At 42.8% G+C, this 20,936-nt stretch overlaps 1 protein-coding gene and 1 pseudogene across 1 annotated transcript; both read right to left on the reverse strand.

The window, feature by feature from the left end:
* Positions 1-1,874: 1,874 nt before the first annotated feature.
* Positions 1,875-3,395, reverse strand: LOC101429154 (cholesterol 25-hydroxylase-like). Its single transcript, XM_071215552.1, is given in 3 exon segments — positions 1,875-2,566; positions 2,569-2,829; positions 3,260-3,395. Coding segments are annotated over 3 exon segments (876 nt in total). The 3' UTR covers positions 1,875-2,087.
* Positions 3,396-12,708: 9,313 nt separating this feature from the next.
* The window catches only part of LOC101427976 (lysosomal acid lipase/cholesteryl ester hydrolase-like), a 29,454-nt pseudogene continuing 21,226 nt past the window's right edge, over positions 12,709-20,936 (reverse strand).

Below are 20,936 nucleotides of genomic sequence, written 5' to 3' on the forward strand. Positions count from 1 at the left end.
TAAATTCAGGAACTGGCTCCAACACCCAGTATTTTATAATATGGAACAACTCACTTAACTTCCTCATTATTATTATTTTGTTGTTCTGATTGTTATTGTTAGGTTTCAAATATGTGAAAAATTGTCCATCCTCTCCTCTCTCTCACTCCCACCCTCCCAAAGCATTACAGACTGATAAGAAGTGATTTTGAGAAACAAATACTGTCCATGTGGACAATCTTCCCCAAATCCAAAACTCCCTGTTACAGTGAGGCAGCATGACACATTTTTGAAAAAGTCTCTGAAGGTAAGCTGTGAAAAACCCTCATTATCCAAGCTTAAAAGGGCAGTTTCAAGGTTCCTGGAGCTGCTCAAGTTGACTAATAGCTGCACTTTCTGTATATTCCGCACCTCTTGGTTCTGCAGGGGGCAGGCTGCTCATATTGACATACTGTCCCCAATATAGCACCGACCCCTCAGAGCTCACTTCCTGTGTCTGTGGATTTCACTCTCACACCATCAATGCATGAAATCTTTAGCTACCAGCATGGTCCTGTGCTAACAGATGAGGAGGTGACCTCAAGCACAGAAGCCAGGGGAGCACATCCAGGGGGGTGTGAGGAATCAGGGGAGCAGCTGGGCAGCCTGGCTGGCTTCCAACAACCACCTGTAGGGCCTAAACATATTTCTAAGGACACTCAATGGCAGACTGTGGAGACCAGCATTTTACATGGACTTCTTCACCTGGAAACAGGATAGTTTGGATCATAAGGAATAAGCTGAGCTACAAACCAGCCTTATTTACACTTTTCTATCTTAACTTCCAACTTTCCACAAAATAAGCTACATTCGAATGTTGAAGTGAGAACAATTAGGCAGCAGCCAGATGTACTGTGTGCTGTGTGATGCATGTGTGCTCTGTAATAGAGATATTTACAGTCAAGAATTATCCATGAGAATATTTGGGAACCATCTTTAACAGATGAGGAATCAGAGTTCTGGGGCCAAATTTCACTACATCATCACCTCTACTTTCTTTAAAAGAGAGACATGCATTTTCAATGATGTCTTAATTATGAAAGTTGAAAATACAAAAAGCCTAGATGGCAGACCCACTGAATTCAGTGATTGTTTGCATTACCCAAGGATGCTGGCTTCATGAAAAGAGGCTTACCACTCCAATGCACACATTTGACTTATCTGTTTTGCAAAGCAAGGTGCTTTTCTAATTCTGATCACCTCCCCTGGAACATGATCCTTCCAACAGACAAAACAATCAGATGGTTGCCCAGTGTTAGTTTCTTTGTAAACCTTTCCAGATCAAGTCTACCAGTTACCCCTTAGGCAGAAATCAGTTGAAAAGTATTCAGGACAATCGGAAATACAAATACTTACTGTTTTTCCCTCTGTGAAATCTTTAGACCAAAATGGACAACCCAGGCCTACAACCACCCACACGAAACCCAACGCCCATGGAGAGCTGCTCTAGGCTCTGAAGGACGCCCTACTCCATCTCCCTCTTCCTTCTTTACTTTTTATCAGTCAAAATGTTGTGAGAGAAGAGCCAGTGCTTGTTTTCTTCATGTTTTGCTGAAGCACAAATAACATTTCTTTCATATAAATATATGTCTCTATGAAAAAATAAAAAAAAAAAATTACTATAATCTTGGTCACTGTCCAGCAGGAACATATTTCACAGTTTATAAAGTCAGAGGTCAGATCCTCTGTTAAAATCTGTTCTCTCACTCTCATTCTAGGACATTTTCAAAACCTAGGACATTCCTTGTTCTACAAACAAATCATTTTAGAGGTAATTTAAATATGCCAGTGACAATTAGCTAACTCTTATCTAGGAATTAAAGCTATTGAAATGAGCGAGAATTCGACACCTAGAATACAACTGCATTGATATACAAACATGATATAAATTGATTGCCAGGTAGTAAAATAGATCAGATTTTATCTACAACAGTTTCCATCAGTTAAGAAGTGCCTGTGCTTCTTTGATGCATAAAAAGAGACACAGCTTAGTGTTCTTCTCCTGATGCAAGAGTGAAACGCACAGCCATCCCGGGTCTGAGAGGGCACCACCCCTGCCAGGCACGCAGCTACTTGGCGTAAGCAGACTGCAGCGTCCCCAGCATTTTGTCCCAGTGTGTGAAGGAAGGTGCGAAGTTGCAGTTAAAGCGGGAGGGATGCAGGTCGTGGTGCGCTCCGCCCCCGTACCACCCGAAAGGCACCAGTCTGTGCGTGGACCAGGGGAAGTCGTAGCCCGAGTGGTCCTCCACGGACAGCCAGATGTTGATCACGTGGAACACCAGGACGGTGAGCGGGTGGCACCCGAGCAGCACCACGTTCACCATGTCGAACAAGCCCAGGGAAAACAGCTCCCACACGCTCATGTACTGCGTGGCCAGCGCGAAAGAGGACACGTTCTGGTGGTGCACCTTGTGGAAGGTGCGATGCAGCGAAGGCACCTTGTGGCGCAGCAGGTGCCACACGAAGAACTCGGCGTGGAAGAGCAGCAGGCAGACCACGACGTGGCGCGTCAGCTCCAGCACCGCGGGGACGTCGGCGGGCAGGGTGGGGGGCTGCGGGCCCAGAGCAGCAGCGTTGCGGGCAGCACGAACAGCGCGTGCTGGTAGAGCGTCTGCCCCAGGCAAGGCAGCAGCTGCCGCGCCGACGGCGAGAGGTCGGGGTGGACCTTGTAGCGCCGCAGCGCGGGCACCCAGGGGCACACGGCGTCCAGCAGCACGAACGGCAGGCAGAAGCCCACGTAGGTGATGATGGAGTGGACATCACCATCCCAGGGTGCACAGAATGGAGGAATAAAATATGGATTAGAGTGGCCTTACTGATATTCTCGTATAAAACTATTGTGACTAGTAATTAAAGAATTCGTAGCTTTGAGGTGGAGAAAGTGGCCACAGTCGTGGCTAAGGGCAGGGAGAGGGAAGAAGACATGTGATGTGGGGGCATTTTTGTGACTTTCAGCTGTCCTAAATGACATTGCAGGGTCAGATGCTGGACTTTATATATCCTGCCATAACCCACTGAATGTATTGGGGGAGAGTGTGAACTACAGGGCAAACTATTATCTATGTGGTGCAGCAGTGCTCCAGGATGTGTTCACCGAGTGCGATGAGTGTGCCACAATAATGGAGGAGGTTGTTGCTATGGGAGGAGTGGGAGGGGGTGGGGGTGGGAAACTCTTATATTTTTAATGTCACATTTCTTGTGATCTATGTATCTTAAAAAATAAAAATAAAAAAATAAATGCCCTTAAAAAAAATGACGGGGAAGAAGGTCGACTGCAGGAAGGTGTCTTGGCTTCTCAAGTGCTCCCAGAGGGGCTGCAGGAACAGCTGGCCCGAGCCGCAGAGGACCTGGACGTAGGAGCTGTTCCAGTGGCTCATGGTGGGGCCGGGCCAGGCTGTGCCTGCCTACAGGACCCCCTGGCTTTTCTTGGGACGTGCAGCCTGGCCCTGAGTGGTGGTAGCTGCATTTTCACTTCCTTTCCTGGCTGTGCAGAGCTGGGATGAGCAGGTAACTCCCCAAAGAAGCTTGGTTATAAACACGTACACCTGAAGCTGCCTGAATGGGCTTTTACGTATGCACGCTAACTTTTCATATGCAGGCAATTTGCATTTTCTGTACTTTTCAACTGACATACAATTCCATATAATACACAGCCTCTTCAGTGTAGAGTTGCCCTCAGTTTTGTTGTTTCTTTTAAGATTTTTTATTCCTATCTCGGCCCCCCACTCTCTGCTCTCTGTGTTCATTCACTGTGTGTTCTCTGTCCCCTTGCATCTCAGCGGCACCTGGAATCTGTGTCTCATTTTGTTGTGTCATCTTGCTGCATCAGCTCTCCGTGTGGGCAGCACCAATCTTGGACATTCAGCACTTTTTCGTGCTGGGCGGCTCACCTTGCAGGGTGCACTCCTTGCGCATGGGGCTGCGTGGCAGGGCACTCCTTGTGTGCATCAGCACTGAGCGTGGGACAGCTCCGCACAGGTCAGGAGCCCTGGGTTTGAACCCTGGACCATCCATGTGGTAGGTGGAAGCTCAATCAGTTGAGACAAATCCACTTCCCTTGCCCTCAGTTTTGAGCGCTCAGTTCACCTGTGTAATCACCACCCCAAGCAAGAGAGACTATTTCCACCACCACCAGAAAGTGCCCCTTTGGCAACCAATGAAGAATTACTTGTACTTTTTCTTAAACGCGTGCGTGTAACTGCACGTGTGTTTTCATAAAGACCCAAACATGACTGCATTAAAAAAAAAAAAAAACTTTAAAAAGCGACGTACTTTCTGTATTTCGGATCTTTTTTGCTCTAAGCAGGCTTAATTGTAGCTCCAAGCGAAGACCAGCGGCGACCCTCGCCTTCCGCGGAAGGATTCGGGTCCCCCGGCCGTCCGTGGGGCAATCAGCGCAGGAAATGGGACAGGACCAGCGGCCGGTCGGTCTCAGCGTCTCGAAAACCCGCTGCGCTCAGACTCGCAGGGTTGGTCCTGCAACCCGAGCCGGAGAGTCGATCCTCCGTTGCGCCCCCGGGGCGCACACGAGCAGCTGCGGGAATCCCGGGGCACAGCGGCCCTGGAAAGCGGCCCCGGCTGCAGAGCTTCCTTTTAAAGTTAAAAACTAATAATAAATAAAATAAAATAAAATAAAAATGTTTAATTCGGTTTAACACACAGAGTCGGTGCTGGTCTGGGTAAAAAGCCACTGCATTTCAGGCTGGGGTGCAAGCAATGAAATCAGTAAACGGCCCACTTTGTTCCTCCAGAGAATGATGCGGGCGGTCCTGACGCTTCCCAGGAGGCTGGTGAAGGAGCAGATGATGTCGCGCTACCCTGACCTTCCCGTGGCAGGCTTCGCGGCGCCAACCTGCCCCGTGCCCTCCAGCCCCTTCCCCAAAACCTCGACCCAGAGAACCCGCTGTGGGGCCGCCCGCATCCTCTCTCTTTTATGCGCCCGAACTGGGCGATGCTGAGAACACGGAGGTCGGTACTGGAGACCCCCGGATCTGCATAAACGAGCCCCGCGTTTGACCGCGTGGCTGACAGGGGACGCACAGGGCGCTTAGAGAATAGAGGCTTGGGACAAAAACTTTGGAGCCAGCGACCCCTCCCACTCTCAGCTTTGTCTCTTCTATCTCTGTGGGTGTGGACAGCGCTTCACTCCTTCCAAGCTCTTGTTTTCTTATCCCTCCAAATGGGAGTAGTAGTAGAAGCCATTTCATGAGGCTGTTGTGAGCATTAAAAGGGAAAAAATAATATAGCAAAGCCAGCAGGTAATGTCTGCCTATTAGGTGCCAGGCGCTAGCTAAGAGCTGTACCTGAAGCGATTTTATTTACTCCTCAGGAGAGCTGGGTTCCCCACCCTGCCAAGAAGTACGTGTTATTCTTATCGCTGAGTTTACAAAAGTGAAATTATAGTGCCTGACGCTTGGTAAACACACAAAAGAAGATACATATATGAATTTGTACTCCTCAGTTTATCCAAAAATAATTGAGGAAGTTTGTAAATAAAATCAATATTATGTAAAAAGAAATATAGAGTCATACTCTATGAGGAAAGAATAATTAAACAATGAACATATAGGCCAATATATAGGCCTGGAAACATATCATAGCATAATTCATAACATAATTTTTAATATGTAGGATACATAAATATATATATATTCACACACACACATGTAGGCCAAGTCATGAATCAGACTTTCTCAGTTGGTATGTGGGCACCAAATCCTGAGAGAGTAGCCTCTGGACCTACAGTAGCGCCCCACCCCCACCCCCCTTTTTTTTTGGTAAACCCCAGGAACCAGGAATATTATCATATTCTGCTTGTGCCTGATGAGAAAATGTTCAGAAGTAGCTGTGAATTTCTTGACAGTCAATTCAAAAAAGGAAAGAAGACAGATTTTTCTAATGCTCTGATATCTAGATGGTAGTAAAAAAGACAGGTGCAATTCAGGCCTCTGGCCTCCCCACTCTTTCTTTTCTTCCAGTTAGACAACCTGTCCTTTCTAGGTTACGTCCTCCAGATACTGTTTCCACTTCACTTGTAAAAGTGGTAACCCAGGAATTTCTTTTTCTTGTAAAGATGGACCTGACTTTGAGCTGTGTGTGGCTCAGTCTTGGAGTGATGACTATAGGAGCTCATTTTTCAGAATTACAAAGGAGTTCTGCTCATAAATTATTCTAATTTTCCCACCAAGGAAATTAGGCCAACCCTCAAATTGCATTTCAGCACAGGCCATCCTTTTCTTATGATTGTAACTATCATAGTTGGATGTTTTGATTTCTTAGAGTGTTTTTTTCTTAATTCCACATATACCTCATTTATTTATTTATTTATTTTTATTTCTCTCCCCTTCTCCCCTCCCCCCCCAGTTATCTGCTCTCTGTGTCCATTTGCTGTGTATTCTTCTGTGTCGGCTTGTATTCTTGTCAGTGGCACCTGGAATCTGTGTCTCTTTCTCTTGGGTCATCTTGCTGCATCAGGTCTCCATGTGTGCAGCGCCACTCCTGAAGAGGCAGCACTTTTTTTGTGCTGGCTGGCTCTCCTTACAGGGTGCACTCCTTGTGCATGGGGCTCTCCTATGCAGGAGACACCCCTGTGTGGCAGGGCACTCCTTGCACGCATTAGCACTGCAGGGGTCAGCTCATTACACAGGTCAGAAGGCCCTGGGTTTGAACCTTGGACCTCCCATGTGGGAGACAGATGCTCTATCTGTTGGGCCAAATCTGCTTCCCATCTTACAAACATTTTATGTTGGTGGCTGGCAGGTTTCCTTAACATGGGCTTAGATATTAGATTTGCTGCCAGGACTGTTTCTGTGAGCCCCACCACCAACCAAACCATTCTTTTCCTTCTTTGGGCTTCCATCCTCTATCACTAAGCCTGTTAGAATAATCGCCAGGGGCTAATTACATAAAGCCCTCTGTGCAGCAAGACGTGGAAGGCATGGCTTCAACCTGCTTTGTCCAGGTTCCCACCTCCTACCATGCAGGGCGCTGAAGAACTGAAACCAGCTTCTCTGTCTTCCCTGCACAGGCAGACTACCCGGAGAGAAGTTTGTGTCCCATATACAAATGCTATCATTGCAGGGAAATGGATCCATTAAAATCTGTCAATCATCCTCTCTACAACATGGAGGTTGCTGAAAAAGTTGGTAAAATATGGAGTGCAACCAAAATGAAGTCAATTCCTACCTAGTATTGACTCAAGTGATGTAAGTTTTTTGAATTGGCAAACATCTTTTATTTGCACAAAATATATTTGATAACTTACCAGATGTTTAGGCCACTGGATGTGTATCTCTTATGACTTTCTGATACTGTACCAAGCATTATGCCTTGCCCATGAGTCTTTAATAGATATTTGTGGACTCAATTGTAATTGTGATAAAGATCATGTTAAAAGATGCTGGCAGAAGTGAAAGTGGCTCAAGTGAATGGGCTTCTGTCTACCATATGGGAGGCCCCAGGCTCAATCCCTGGGGTATCCTGGTAAAAAGTGTGCCCGCGTAGTGAGCCAGTGTTTACATGGCGAGCCAAGTGCCCCTACAGTGAACCATGCAGCAAAATAATGATGAAACTAAAAGAGAGATGAAGGGGAGAGTCAAGGTGAGAGGCAACAGAACCAGGAACTGAGGTGGGGCAAATGACAGGGAACCTCTCTCTACATTGGAGGTCCCCAGGATCTAATACCAGTGAATCCTAGAAGAGAAAATGAGAAGACAAAAGGAGAAACAGACACAGAAGGTCACACAGCAAATGGACACAGAGAGCAAAAACAGCAGGGTGGGGGAGAGAGGGGAAGAAAGCAAAGAAAAGAAAAGAAAAGGAAGGGAAAGAAGAGAAAAGAAAGAAAAGGAAGCAAAAGAAAGGAAAAGAAAAAAGAAAAGAGAAGAAAGAAAAGAAAAGAAAATAAGAGAAGAAAGAAAAGAAAAGAACAGAAAAGAAGCTGGCTCTAAATTAAGTCTGCAAAATAGAACCCATTTTTTTCTGGAGCACTAATTGATGCAGTTGGAGCTACTCACCTGCAGGGAGGTTTCCCACAGGAGGAAGTGCTTACTGACTTCCATGGCTGATAGGGTGTCAGTCTCACTATTTCTTACATGCTCCAGCTGATCCTGACTTCTTGTATATTGTTTTTATCTTGGTATGGTCTTTCTGACAAGAGTGGAAGATGGGAATCCTTCCTTTTACTAGCTATCACAGTGATAAATCTCACAACTGAAAGACAGTAATTAAGTCTGTGCATATTTAATACAATCCAAATTTATTTTGTATCAGCTCTCAAAAGACTTTGGATGCCACTCATCCCTTCCAAAAAAATTACTTGATATAATTGGCAAACCCCATTACCAATGACATGAAGTCTTTTTTCCTTAAATGACTTATGTGGTTTTGTTTGTTGTGTTTTTTTTTTTTCTTTCTAAAAGAGGGTGAGACCCTTTTGGCACCTATCAAACCAAAATGATGCCTGGCTATCAGAGAGGAATGTTTATTATGGCGTGTTACACTTGAGACTCAGAGACAGTGGGGTCATCTCAAAGATCAGAATCAAACCCCTCCTTTTGAAGACAAAGACTTAGCTCAGGAAAGGCAAGATTCACAGTCAAAGAGAGAATAGAACACGGTCAGTTCCATGGTATCTCTACAGAAACTTGGGGTTGGAAACTGCATTTAGCTGGTACTTTACCAAATAAAGTTTATCAAACTTTATTCCTATCAAAAACAGTAGGGGATGCTGATGAAGAACACGGGGTGTTAGCTCCCCCTAAGAGACTCCTTGATGCCCCTATTGACCCAGATACTATGTACATTCAGTTTGAACACTTTTATATTTTTGACCCATCTATGCTAGGCTTCTGTTGAACTTGTTGCAACCACTATCACCCCCTTTAAAACATTTATAGCATATAGAAATCATTCTCAATTAAAAGGCATACCATTGCCTGTCAAGCAGAGATAAAGATACTCATCTCACCTTCAAAGATAGTGTTGCAAAGTTCACAGCATTAGGCAAAGGCTTCAAAACTCTGAAAGCACACTGTAAAAGTACAAACATTATTTTAGTACTGCTAAAACCATCTGGCAGAGAAAGAGTTTTACTTGCTTAATTTAGAATGGAACATGGAATCTACATCTTAGCACATTACAATGCATACTCTGAATTCATGTCTGACAAGTTTTTTCAAAAATTAGAATATTTATTATCTCATGCTTCCTTTCAGGAGTCATAAGAGACCAGGGTTACTTTCATTTTTCTAAATCTCTCCATATATTAAAAAATAAATTTTCAAGAGTTAAAAATACAGTATATTTTAAATGTTTACATTGAATAAATTAATACCTTTAATCTCCAGAAACACAAAATAACCTTATTTGGAGGTCATTTCAACAATCTAAATTTTAGACCTTCCTTACTTTGAGATCTGGGCAAATGCCTTCTTCATTCCCCACCCACCTACCCATGCCTGTGGTGCTGACCATTTGTTCACCTTTTAGGCAACATTTTGTTTTTCATATGTCACATTTGGGAGAGGTATCCTTTGGGAATTGCTTCAGATGTTATTCATTAGGCAAGAATTAGTCACGATCCTAGATGGACATGACCACTGACCCAGCTGACCTTATCAGTCCTCAAACTACCAACTGGCTCCTAAAGCAGCCAAGTTCCTTCCCTGAGGAAAGCCTCCCTAAGAAATGAAGTCACGGGTGCTGGGGAAGGTTTGCAAGCCGAGCCAAGCCTGCCCTCTTGTGGCAAAAGAAAAAATGACTTTTCCTTCTCAATTGTGACATTTGGTGGCTCTTCTTTTCTCCATGTCTTAGAGAAGAATTCCAAGTTGACAGAATAGCTAGTCCTTTCCTTGCTCTGAGGATCTGTGAGGGAACACTGAGTTTTGTTCAACAGAATACACATCAAAGCCAGTTGAAAACAGAGTCAGATCCCTACCAACCTGTCCCAGGTCTTTTAGGCAAACTGTGCAACTGTGTCATGGGTAAGCAGCCTCTAGAAAAGCCAAATGTGAAACCTGGCCCTACTAGTAAGAACACATGTGCAACATCCCCACCTTTAGACTGGTCCACACACTGAAGGAATCCCCAGAGAAAAGTTTGGAAAAGTGGCAAAGAGCAAAACAGGTAAGTGGACAGAGCCCCTACTCGTTCTTCAGCTTATGGTCAGGTGTGTGGGAGCTTTACTGACCACAAAAGAACCCCACTCACTGTCTTTTCCTCCTCAGCCCTAAGAATCCTGCATGTGCCTGGCCAAGCCAGTTTGTCTTTGTTTAAGCAGAAAGAAAAGCTCACTGGGGACATATGGCCAGTGGGAGAGGGGGGCACCCTCCTGCAGATGCACACCCTTTGCTTCTAGTACATTTTTATTCCTTCCTCTGGGTCTAACAAAAATCATTCTGATACCACTTCACTCCTTACACTTTTCCAGCTGTTACTTGAGCACCTAATGTTCCTTAGCTACATGAAGAAGTCCACTCGTTCTTCATACATTTGGTCTATCCACATATACCTAGTGAGACTCACTATATTCCATGCCCTGGGTTAGATTCTGGGTAGACAGAGACAGGTAGGGTGTAGCCTCTTTCCTCAAACCATACCCTAGTGGGAGAGATCTTACTGGGGCTCCAAGTCTATGTTCCAGGGGCCCTATCAGTAGATGATCCTCTCCTGACCTTGGTTGCTGTGGCAGTTTGGTATTGTTTATGAATTCCAAAAATAGATATTGTATTGTTTGTAAACTGTCTATTCCTCTGGGAATATTAGATTGTATTAGATTCAGAGGTTTTGCTTTTACCTTATTACATTAAGATTAGGGCTTTTATTTAATCACCTCTTTAGGGCATGTAGGGCTGAGTCCCCACCCCCTCGGTAGGGACAAAACAGACTCTCACATGGAAGGAAATACATAGAGGAGGAGAACACAGAAGCAGATACGCAGGAAGAGAGAGTGCTCTGTAGACAGGGCCCTGGGAAGAGAGATGGGAATGATAGTCTACAGCTGACCTTGTGGAGAGACCAGAGCAGCTGAACCTGGAAAAAAATGAGTCCCAGGGAGAGTGATGAGCCTTAGGACAGACTACAGCTGAGATTGGAAGGAGCTGGGACCATGGAGCCTTAAGAGACGAGAGGAAGTCTCAACCCTAGGAAACAGCATCCACCACATTACATTTACAGATGGCACAGACTTAGGGGGAGAAAGTACCTTTTAATGGTACCTAGAGTCAGATTCTTTAGGGCCTAGTAACTGTAAGTGTCTACCCCAAATAAATACCCTTCCTAAAAGCCAACGGATTTCTGATATTTTGCATCAGCACCCCTTTAGCTGACTACTACAGTTGCCTCATCTCTACAGTGAAGAAGATGGACAAACAGTCCTCAAATCCATGCTTCTGCCTGCAGCCCATGGGCTACCTGCACAGGGTTTGAGAGCTGCCAAGTCTCTTCCCACAGCCGCACTAACGTGGTGCCCACAGGATAACTTATGAAGCTAGTGTTTCCAAACATCTCTAACCCTCCTTACTCTTGAGACTGTGGTCTCCTCCCAAAAAGAGAGGAACAGATGTTCATAAGCAGTAGCAGCAAGATTTACAATGAGTAAGGACTGGGAAAAAATGAGAAAGAAAGATTTAAGTCCAGCCAAAAGGAAAAGGGAAGAATAAAAAGGAGATTAAATCAAGGACAAAATGCATACACACAATTCTTCAGGCCCGAGGCTAATTGAGTTTTTTTGAAACCTTTAAATAAGACTCTTAAATATTACAAAGTAATAGTATTCTGCTTGGTGGCAGACTTGGCCCAGCAGTTAGGGCGTCTGTCTGCCACATGGGAGGTCCGAGGTTCAAACCCTGGGCCTCCTTGACCCGTGTGGAGCTGGCCCACGCACAGTGCCGATGTGCACAAGGAGTGCCCTGCCACACGGGGGTATCACCCCCGCATATGCACAAGGAGTGCACCCCATAAGGAGAGCCGCCCAGTGTGAAAGAAAGTGCAGCCTGCCCAGGAATGGGGCTCACACACGGAACAAGATGATGCAACAAAAAGAAACAGATTCCCATGCTGCCGCTGACAACAACAGAAGCAGACAAGAAGATGCAGCAAATGGACACAGAGAACAGAAAACTGGAGTGGGGGGGGAGGGGAGATAAAGAAATAAATAAATCTTTAAAAAAAACAACAACAAAGTAGTAGTATTCTGCTTGCATATAATATTGCAGCTCAGGTAACCCTATTACAAAAACATCTGTCTACTCCTGAATCTTGGTGTGAAAACAGTCATGGTCACTTTTTTGTGTGTAAAATTAAACTTGGATGCTCTTCTTAAGGGCAGCCACAGGGTTTTTCTACACCATGACATCATTACAGAGATAGAGCAACTGGTTAAAAGAAAACCAACTGATAACCAGTGATAAAGTCTCTCTATGGGATTCAGTGCAATTAGTTTTCAGAGATTTCAGCAAATTATTTTGCTTGGCCTATGCCATTTAACCATTTACTAACTCACATCAATTGCAGGTAAGTTTGATAAATAAAATTCATCATGGGAGCTTTGTAACTGTCACAGCTGGGATTTCACTGGATTTAACTCTGTACCTACTGAATAAGCATGAAAAAAGTATCACTCAGGTGCATAAATACAAATCCTTAGATGGGAAAGCAAGGAGATGAAAGCTAGATACTTTTACACTGAGATTTTCTCAAGTTATTTATTAATGAACATCAGTTTAAAAAGCCAAACACGTGTTAATTTGCTTTGGGCAGAAGTAAAAAGGTAATACAGTGCATTCTAAATTGGAAGGATAAACAGAATAATTATAAGTATCTTTTCACAAAGACTTAAAGAAACAACACTATAGTTGAGACATCAATTCCTTAATCAGCTGGTGATTTTAATTAAACAAAAACCAAAAATAGCTAATGAGTTTCTAATCCTCATTGGAGAAAATTAGGCATCTTCAAAGTCTCACAATTACCTTGAATATAAAAAGAAAAAAGACCCAGGAAAGAACTCTACAGTTTTTAAGTCTGGCTTTCATATTTCCTCATGAGATGAATAATTTCATTATACAACCTCCAAGGGGCATCCAAGCCCCAGATAAAGTCGAGATGCTCCCATTCAGGAATAGTCTGGTGGTACACCAAGCGGGTGATCTGGGTCAGTAAGACATTGACATCACTGACATCTGCAAGCATGTCATGTCCCCCATTCCAGACTGCAGTTGGCACCAGCATGTCTTTTACCTTGTAAGTAGGAGGGTAACTCTACAATTTAAAAAAAGAAACAGGGGTAGTTGTTTTTTTTTTAATTTCCAAAATCACAAAGAATTGTCTCCATTAAGCATGTAGTCAGTTTGATGGGAGAAGAAGAGATGAAGTTTAGAAAATCACTATCAGTTTACCTTTCCAATTATCATTAAAAAATATCCAAAAACTCCAAACCCACAGTGAAGGATAAAGACTGCTAGTTGTTGAGATGCTACCATATGCCACATGGGGCACCATGATGGGGCTGGGTCCCCTGTGAGAGGTACAGCTCTCCCCACCTACCAGATGGCAGGTAGAGGAACCAAGGGCTTGGGAAGGTGCTTTGGCATTAAAGCCTCCCATGTTCTCCCTCGGGGAAGGAAGGGAGACTGTAAAAATTCTCTCAACATCAGGTTCCCCATCTGTACATCAGAGATAATCACACCAATTGTCCAGGAGGCAGGAGAAATGCGCCATACACTCAGCACTCAAAAATGGTGATTTTATCTGTGTGTGGAAAAGGAGGCCTAGGCAATGTAATGTGGCCAAGGCACCAGAGCCAGCAGGTCACAACCCTAGGATGGTCTGACTGCTAAGTCCATGTCTGTAGTATGAAGAAATGACACATCACAGTGGAGATTCGAATTTACTGCCCACGACAGGGCAAGGAGGAGAGGCCCATCCCACAACACCCACCACAGGGCTTGTGTTGTTTTAGAATTGAATGAGGAAACACTAACACATTCCTGTCTAACTCTCCCAAATACTTCCCATAGTAATGACCCCCATCAGAACCCAGTAACCCAGGCTGGCTTCCTTGATGAGATTTCAGGGCCCATTTTATTCTTTAGACTTTGAAGACTTTACCTGGTTGTAATGGAAATAATTCTTGGCACTGCTTCCCCAGTCAAAGGCTTGAAATTTGTGGGATTTAACAGTCTAAAAGGAAGACAGTTTGGGGAAAATTTATCTGATACAGAAGTTTGAGATAACCTCATAGGTTGTCAGACTTAGTCACAGCCTCAAAAATCAATTTTATACAGAAAACCACATTTACTCTTTATTTCCAAACTGTAATTTAAAATTAAATAACTATTTTTTTCCTTTCCTTTACTAAATGACTCGATTTCTCATAGTATAATTGGAGAGTATATATAATAGGGCACAGAAAGCAGCTGCAAACATACGCTTTGAATTATACTCGATCAATAGTTGCTTCCATTGGATGAACTTTTGATGATGTTTTCTGCTTAAATTCTAGTTGAACTTTTTCAGAGAATAACAGTTTTATTTGGGAAAGAAAATATATTTAGATACAAAACCATCATGTGTTCTCTATACCCATCCTACTTGTCTAGTAATGCTATTTTCCTTATTTATCAATAATGTAACACTTTTTCTATTTTGAGTACCAGAGCCGGTGTAATCACCGAGTTGTACTGCAGGTCAGTACAACTTCCACCTTGTTGGGGAGACTAAAGCCATGGGTTGATACCTTATTTACAATTTAAACGTATGCATATTTACAAGAGTTCCATATAAAACTATTAACAAAAAGTCACTTATTTTTAAAGTTTGGAATAATGCAAAGCCATAGTACCCCCAGACTCCCAAGTTAAAAAGTATGTCAAGAATTAAATCCATGACTGGCATTTCTAATGAATTGGAAACTATGTGTAACCTTTGGCCACATGGTGGCGCCACATTAACTTTACAAAGAGAGCCAACCATGCTTTTCATGTATGTGAAGTTTCAGTTCTTATCAATTGTATAAAATTCTACTGTTTGATATAATAAAAGGTAGTGCCATTAGATACCACAGAGGATTGCTAAAGGAGAATTTCAAATGACAGATATTAAATATATATGGCACATTTAACGATCAGAACAAAATATGGATTTACAGCACCTCTTAGGACACATGTTCCCTCTCCAATTATCAGTGAAAATATCTCAATGCGAGCTGCTCTGCTGCTGTACTCAGATGTGAATTTACCACTTGGTCAAATCCATATTTCAGCATTTATATGAGGTTGAGTATGAATATAAAGGAAAAACTTGCCGAAAACTCAGGCTAAATTTTTTAGCTTGAAATTTGTAGTGAGAGTCACTTTCGTATGTCAAAAACTATCCACTTGAAAAGGCACCTCAGAAGGAGGGAAATATGGAAAACTTTGTTTATAGGAATAAAAACATGGAAATGAACTAAAGTTCTTTAATAGATATTTGATTAATTGCATTATGTTACAACAATATGCCCAAACAGTATGCCATGTCATAATAATAAATATAACACAGAAACAGAAAACTGTTTCTAAAGAATGTTTATAAATAATATTAAGAAGGAAATAGTCAGAAATTGAAACACAATAGGTACTATGTTACACTTATGTAATAACATGTGGCTAAAGAGCAGGAAGAAATAATTGTAATATTAGGTTACTCAATTTTAAAGTGACATTTAGGAAGTTATTTTTAAGTTGCAATTGCTAATAAAAATGTAAAGAGTATTTTTTATAGTACAATATGTATCGAAGTCTCAAAAATAGTCTTGAAAATAGTCCAACAGTCTGACCACTCAGTCTCCTTCTTCAAGTGTATCCTAAGAAAAACAATCTGCCTGATGTATAAAGACATATCTATAATACAATATAACACAATATATTCCCAGGATGGTTTGATATTGCAAAGAGACTATAATGAAGAAGAGATGGTGGGGGAGTAAGTAGTGAGGAGCAGGAGGGGGTGAGGGAGGAGGGAGGAGGAAGAGGAAGAGCAGAAAAAAATTGATGCAATGGAAAACTTTCTCTGCATTAGGAATATTTTTAAAATTTAGTTTTGACCTGGATGTTCTCACCCCCCAGTATCCATTCTTGCTTTCCTGCTTTCAGTACTGGAACTGCTCAGGCATTTACTGAACACCTGGCCACCCGGGTAGAAAGCACACCTCCCCCCCCTCACAACTAGGCATGGCCATCTGGCTCACTTCTGAGCTACCTCCTAAACATCAAGCCCCTCGCCCTTCCTTGCTCCCCACTTCCTGTGGGCTGGAACAGACATGAAGATGACCCAGTTTCACCCAGGCAGAGGAGGACAGCACCCAGGGGTGGCAGAGCTACAGGGTAGAGTACCCTGGTCCCTGCATGACTTTGCAGCACACACCCACACCCCTCCACCACCACCCCAGACCACTGGTCTCCATATTATGAGAAAGAAATTGCTTCAGTGACTGTATTTCTGTGTCTCTGTTACAGCAACTCAGCCTATATCTAACAAATACAATGCTATTTCATTCAATAAAAAGGAATGTTATAGAAAGTATGTATGCTATGATCCTACTTTAGTAATGAAAAGGAATGTTACAGAAAGTGCATGTCCTAGGATCCTACTTTAGTAATGGGAATGATTATACCAAACAATTGTAAGATCATACCAAAATACTACCAGTGCCTACCCCTGGGTGGTACACACATAGGTGGTTTTTTTTCATTGCACTTACATATTTTCTAAAATATTATAATGCCTGTACATTATATTAAATGTCCTTTTAATAATGTTTTAAGAAATATTTCTTAGCAAGTCTTTTTTTTTTATGCATTAGATTGCAAACAATGGAGTATATCAGAGTCATCTGGGGGTACTTATTAAAAATGCAGATCCCAGGGACACACACCCTAGGAATTCTGAGTTTCAACGATCTTGAGGAGGGCCCAAGAATCCACATTTTCACCTGCAACTGCAGTATTTCTGACCAACAATAAAGATGTACTAGAACCAGCCTTCACACAGGAATGAGCACCTGGGCTTCGGGCAGGGCTCCAAGAGGGCCAGAGAGAGAAACGAGAGTCTCAGCTCTGGGGCTCTTTGGAATTTGTCAGGCTCTAATGAGAATAACATTTGTAAGCTAAATTTAACAGACAACTAAAGATCTAGGTTTTGGAAATGAATAACTGAATGTTAATTAATCAAGTAAAAAGCAAACTTCTGAATGTAGTGTGAATAAAATGGCCTTTGAGGGCACCTCCCAGCTCATACCACAGGAACCTCCAAAATCCACACCTGACTTGGGGCTCTCAGCTGCCAACACCCAGGCCCCACCCACCTTCAGCAGCCACTCCCAGCAGGCACTGGGGCTGCCTCCTGGAGCAGCCTGACCAAGGGGTCCCTGACAGGCGGGGTGGCAGCCTCTGGCCAACAGCCCAGAGGAGGTGGGATCAAGGAAAAGGTCCTGTGAAGTCACTCTGCTGAGCAGCTATTTTACTGACAAAGAGATGACACAGAAGGCACAAGGGTCAAGGGCAAGGCTGCCTTCTGCAGGTGTGGAGAAGTAAGAGCCTGTGACCACCCCCACCTGAGAGGAAAATTCCACAGCCCTCTAACAGCATATCTCTCCCTTCCGTAGCAAGCTTGCTCAACTGTAAAACCTTATCTCAGAGCCTCCTCCTGTAGAAAATCTGGTCAGCCCCTGCCAAAAGACCAACCTGACCCAGACCCTCATAAATAACAAGAACTCTCCAACCGCTTATTGCCCCTGATAGAATCCCCAGCACTTAATTAACCACAAACATCTGCCTCTGTACGTGCTTGCTTGCTGAGCTATTGCCCCCCACCCAGAACCTAAAGGCCTATATAAGCAAACTCCCCTCCATGACCCAGGGCTGCTCTCTCCTCTGCATAGGATGAGGCAGCCGCCTGCAGCTAATAAAGCTCTCAGTTGGAATTTTATTCAAAGTCTGAGTCTGGTTGATATCGCTGGTCTATAACACAGGGAGTCTGGGCTTTGGAAATGGTTATGAAAGAAATTCCAAAGTAAGTAGAGCCTAAAGTCACAAGGTCACAACTGGGCAAAAGAGCTGTGCTGGGGAACTCAGGCTGCCACATAAAAGGGGCTGGAACAAGAGCAGGGCTCCTAATAGGCTAGGGGGTGGTCATGGGTACTTTTCCTAGTACCTGAGAATCCGGTGCTTACAAAGGCCACTGAGCTAGAGCATAGCCCAGGCTGCACCTTCATTCAGCTGAGTCACACTCCATGCATCCTTAGGAGTGCACTAACTGCTCAGGCAACAGAATTTCACCCTTTCTGGCAAAATGTCCTCTAGGGGAGAGAGGGAAAAAAGCTCAGAAAAGGTAGAGGAAAAAAGATAAGGAAAAAAAAAGAAGAAAAATATCCCAACTCCAAAAATAAAAAAAGGTAAGGGAATTTTGATGATAGGTCTAGAAAGAAAACAAGTGGCTGTAAACAGACATGTGACTAGGAGAAAAGGAGGAGCTGGAATGAATGTGTGAATTATGAGGATTTTCGAAGGGATCAAGAGACATGTACTGCACTACTTTCCATTGCAGGTGCCCCTAGGCTAACCCTCAGCAATCTGTCACTGTGTCACTGACATCTGAAATGTGGTTGACTTTCACTACAAGAAGCTGAAGCCTTGCACGGCCCTTTCTGGCTCCTGAGTCCCAGTGAGACACTAAGAACAGGACTCCCTGGGCAGGATATTTCTGAGGCCACTGAGTTCATGTGCTATCACATGGCAAAGGTTCCCCAATTTGATGAACAGAAGAAGCTATTGGGCAGCTGTTAATACATTTCTTAAAATATAGATTCTCACTGCTCGGCAAACAAAGGGAGCAACAACTGATAGGTTAATAATAATAGGCTTAAGTTGTCTATCTACTGATCTTCCAGGCATTTTATGCTTACAAGGTAAATACTGAAATAGAAGCTTCTATCTCCCAAGCTACTCTAAAGTCATGTTTTATCAAGCAACATGGAAATAAAATAAATTTGAGTCTCAATGAATAGCAGAATATTGAAGAGAAGAGAAAGGAAAAGAAATGAGTCAACACAATTACACCCGTGGCATAGTGTAGTATGCTCCAGAGAGGACAGCAAAACCGGATTAACTCAATGAGGAATCCAGGACTCGGGGGAAGGAAATCAGCTCATACTTGTAAGCAGATTGTCCTTCTACTTGGAAAACATTTACAGAGAGGTACTGCATGGAATGCACAGACCTTTCTAGCAACGATGCTACACAAATCCCCAACTTTGCTCCTGGAATACCTACCTGACCCCAGTGTAACATGTTTTGCACAGAAGTTCCAGCAGGACAGTGTGCTGCATACACAGCCACTCTAGACTACAAAATAAATACGTTGAAATATGAATGAAAACAGCATTAAGGAGACATCAATAATACATATATATTGTCCTTTAAAACATTAAAAACTACAGAATTGTAACCTCAAAGATATGAGTGATTATGGGCAGGAAAAATTTCTCAACTATAAATAAGTCCTATAAAATACGTACAACACACACACACACAGACTATATAGGAAGGAAATGAAAAGCAACAACATGATAATTACGCAGACTAATGGGTTGTGATTATAGGTAGTTTTTTTTTCTTCTTAATGCTTCTCTGAATTTCAAAATTTTACATACAAATTTCATATTACTTTTATCAGCAGAAAAAAGAAAAATGAATAACATTTTTTAAAATCCCTGCAGCCTTCACTCCAGAATTTTAAAACCTGTTTTCAAAAACACAACATTACAAGATACATATATATTTAGGAACACCAGTATATTGCTGGCTGAAGGATTACATATTATAAAACAAATACACATGCACATATACACGTATGTGCATACATATGGAAACAGTCATTCAAATTTAAACACAGAAATTTTTTAAAAGAAACAAATCACTAGAATATCAGAAATTTTGGCAGAACTTCTCATTCAGTATTTCCATATAGATACAACATAGGAAGGTGACAACTACCTGCCTGATGACCACAGCAAAGAGCATTCTCGGCACGTACTGAAATTACTCTCCCGTCTCTGAAATGAAAAGCCCTTTGGAGCTCTAATGAGATCATTTCTGCCTCACCTACACCATCTAATCCAAATACATTCACAGACAAAATAAAGATACTGAAAGCTTAAAGTAGTCTTACTATAAACATACATACCATATTTAAATTTTTCTCATTAAATCCACTCAGAACAAAAAGGAGATTTCCACAAAGCTCCTTCAGAATGACATGGAGACAAATATGAGTACTAAACTACTTCAAAAATGCACTCTGGGGAAGAAATTCTTTGACTCCAAATAAATCCTATAAAAGAGACACAAACCCAAGAATATATTCAGTCTCTCTTTCTGGTACAAAGGTTTCCATGACCCACCTTAGAAGCAGAGACCAGAGGCAAGAATATCCGTGGATGAACTCAGGAGTAAAATGACAACCATGGAGATTCAAATAGGATACTGACACCATAAGTTTACTAAAGCAAAATCTGCTAATCTACCCCAATGTTACAGACATGTGCCTAAATTCTCAAAATGAAGGAAAGGAGGCAGAAAATCTACTCATTTTACAGCTGCCTTGTATAGTGGGAAAGGGCCTTAATGCTCACTCATCCCAGAGCCAGCCCCAGACAGTTTTCACCTGACTGTGATGGGCTGATCCTGACTTCTGAGAAAGACTTGAGGCTGTGACTGATTAGCAATTTCTGCTGAGGGTACATCCACCTAGTCCAATCAGGAGTCAGGAGCCAAATCGGTCACCTTACCTGTTTTTGAAAATAAAGTTTAATTGGAACACAGACACACTTATGTATCTATGTATTGGCCCTCGCTGCTTTCACACTAAAATAGCAGAAT

This window comes from Dasypus novemcinctus, chromosome 6, assembly GCF_030445035.2.
Source record: "Dasypus novemcinctus isolate mDasNov1 chromosome 6, mDasNov1.1.hap2, whole genome shotgun sequence".
Classification (NCBI taxonomy): domain Eukaryota; kingdom Metazoa; phylum Chordata; class Mammalia; order Cingulata; family Dasypodidae; genus Dasypus; species Dasypus novemcinctus.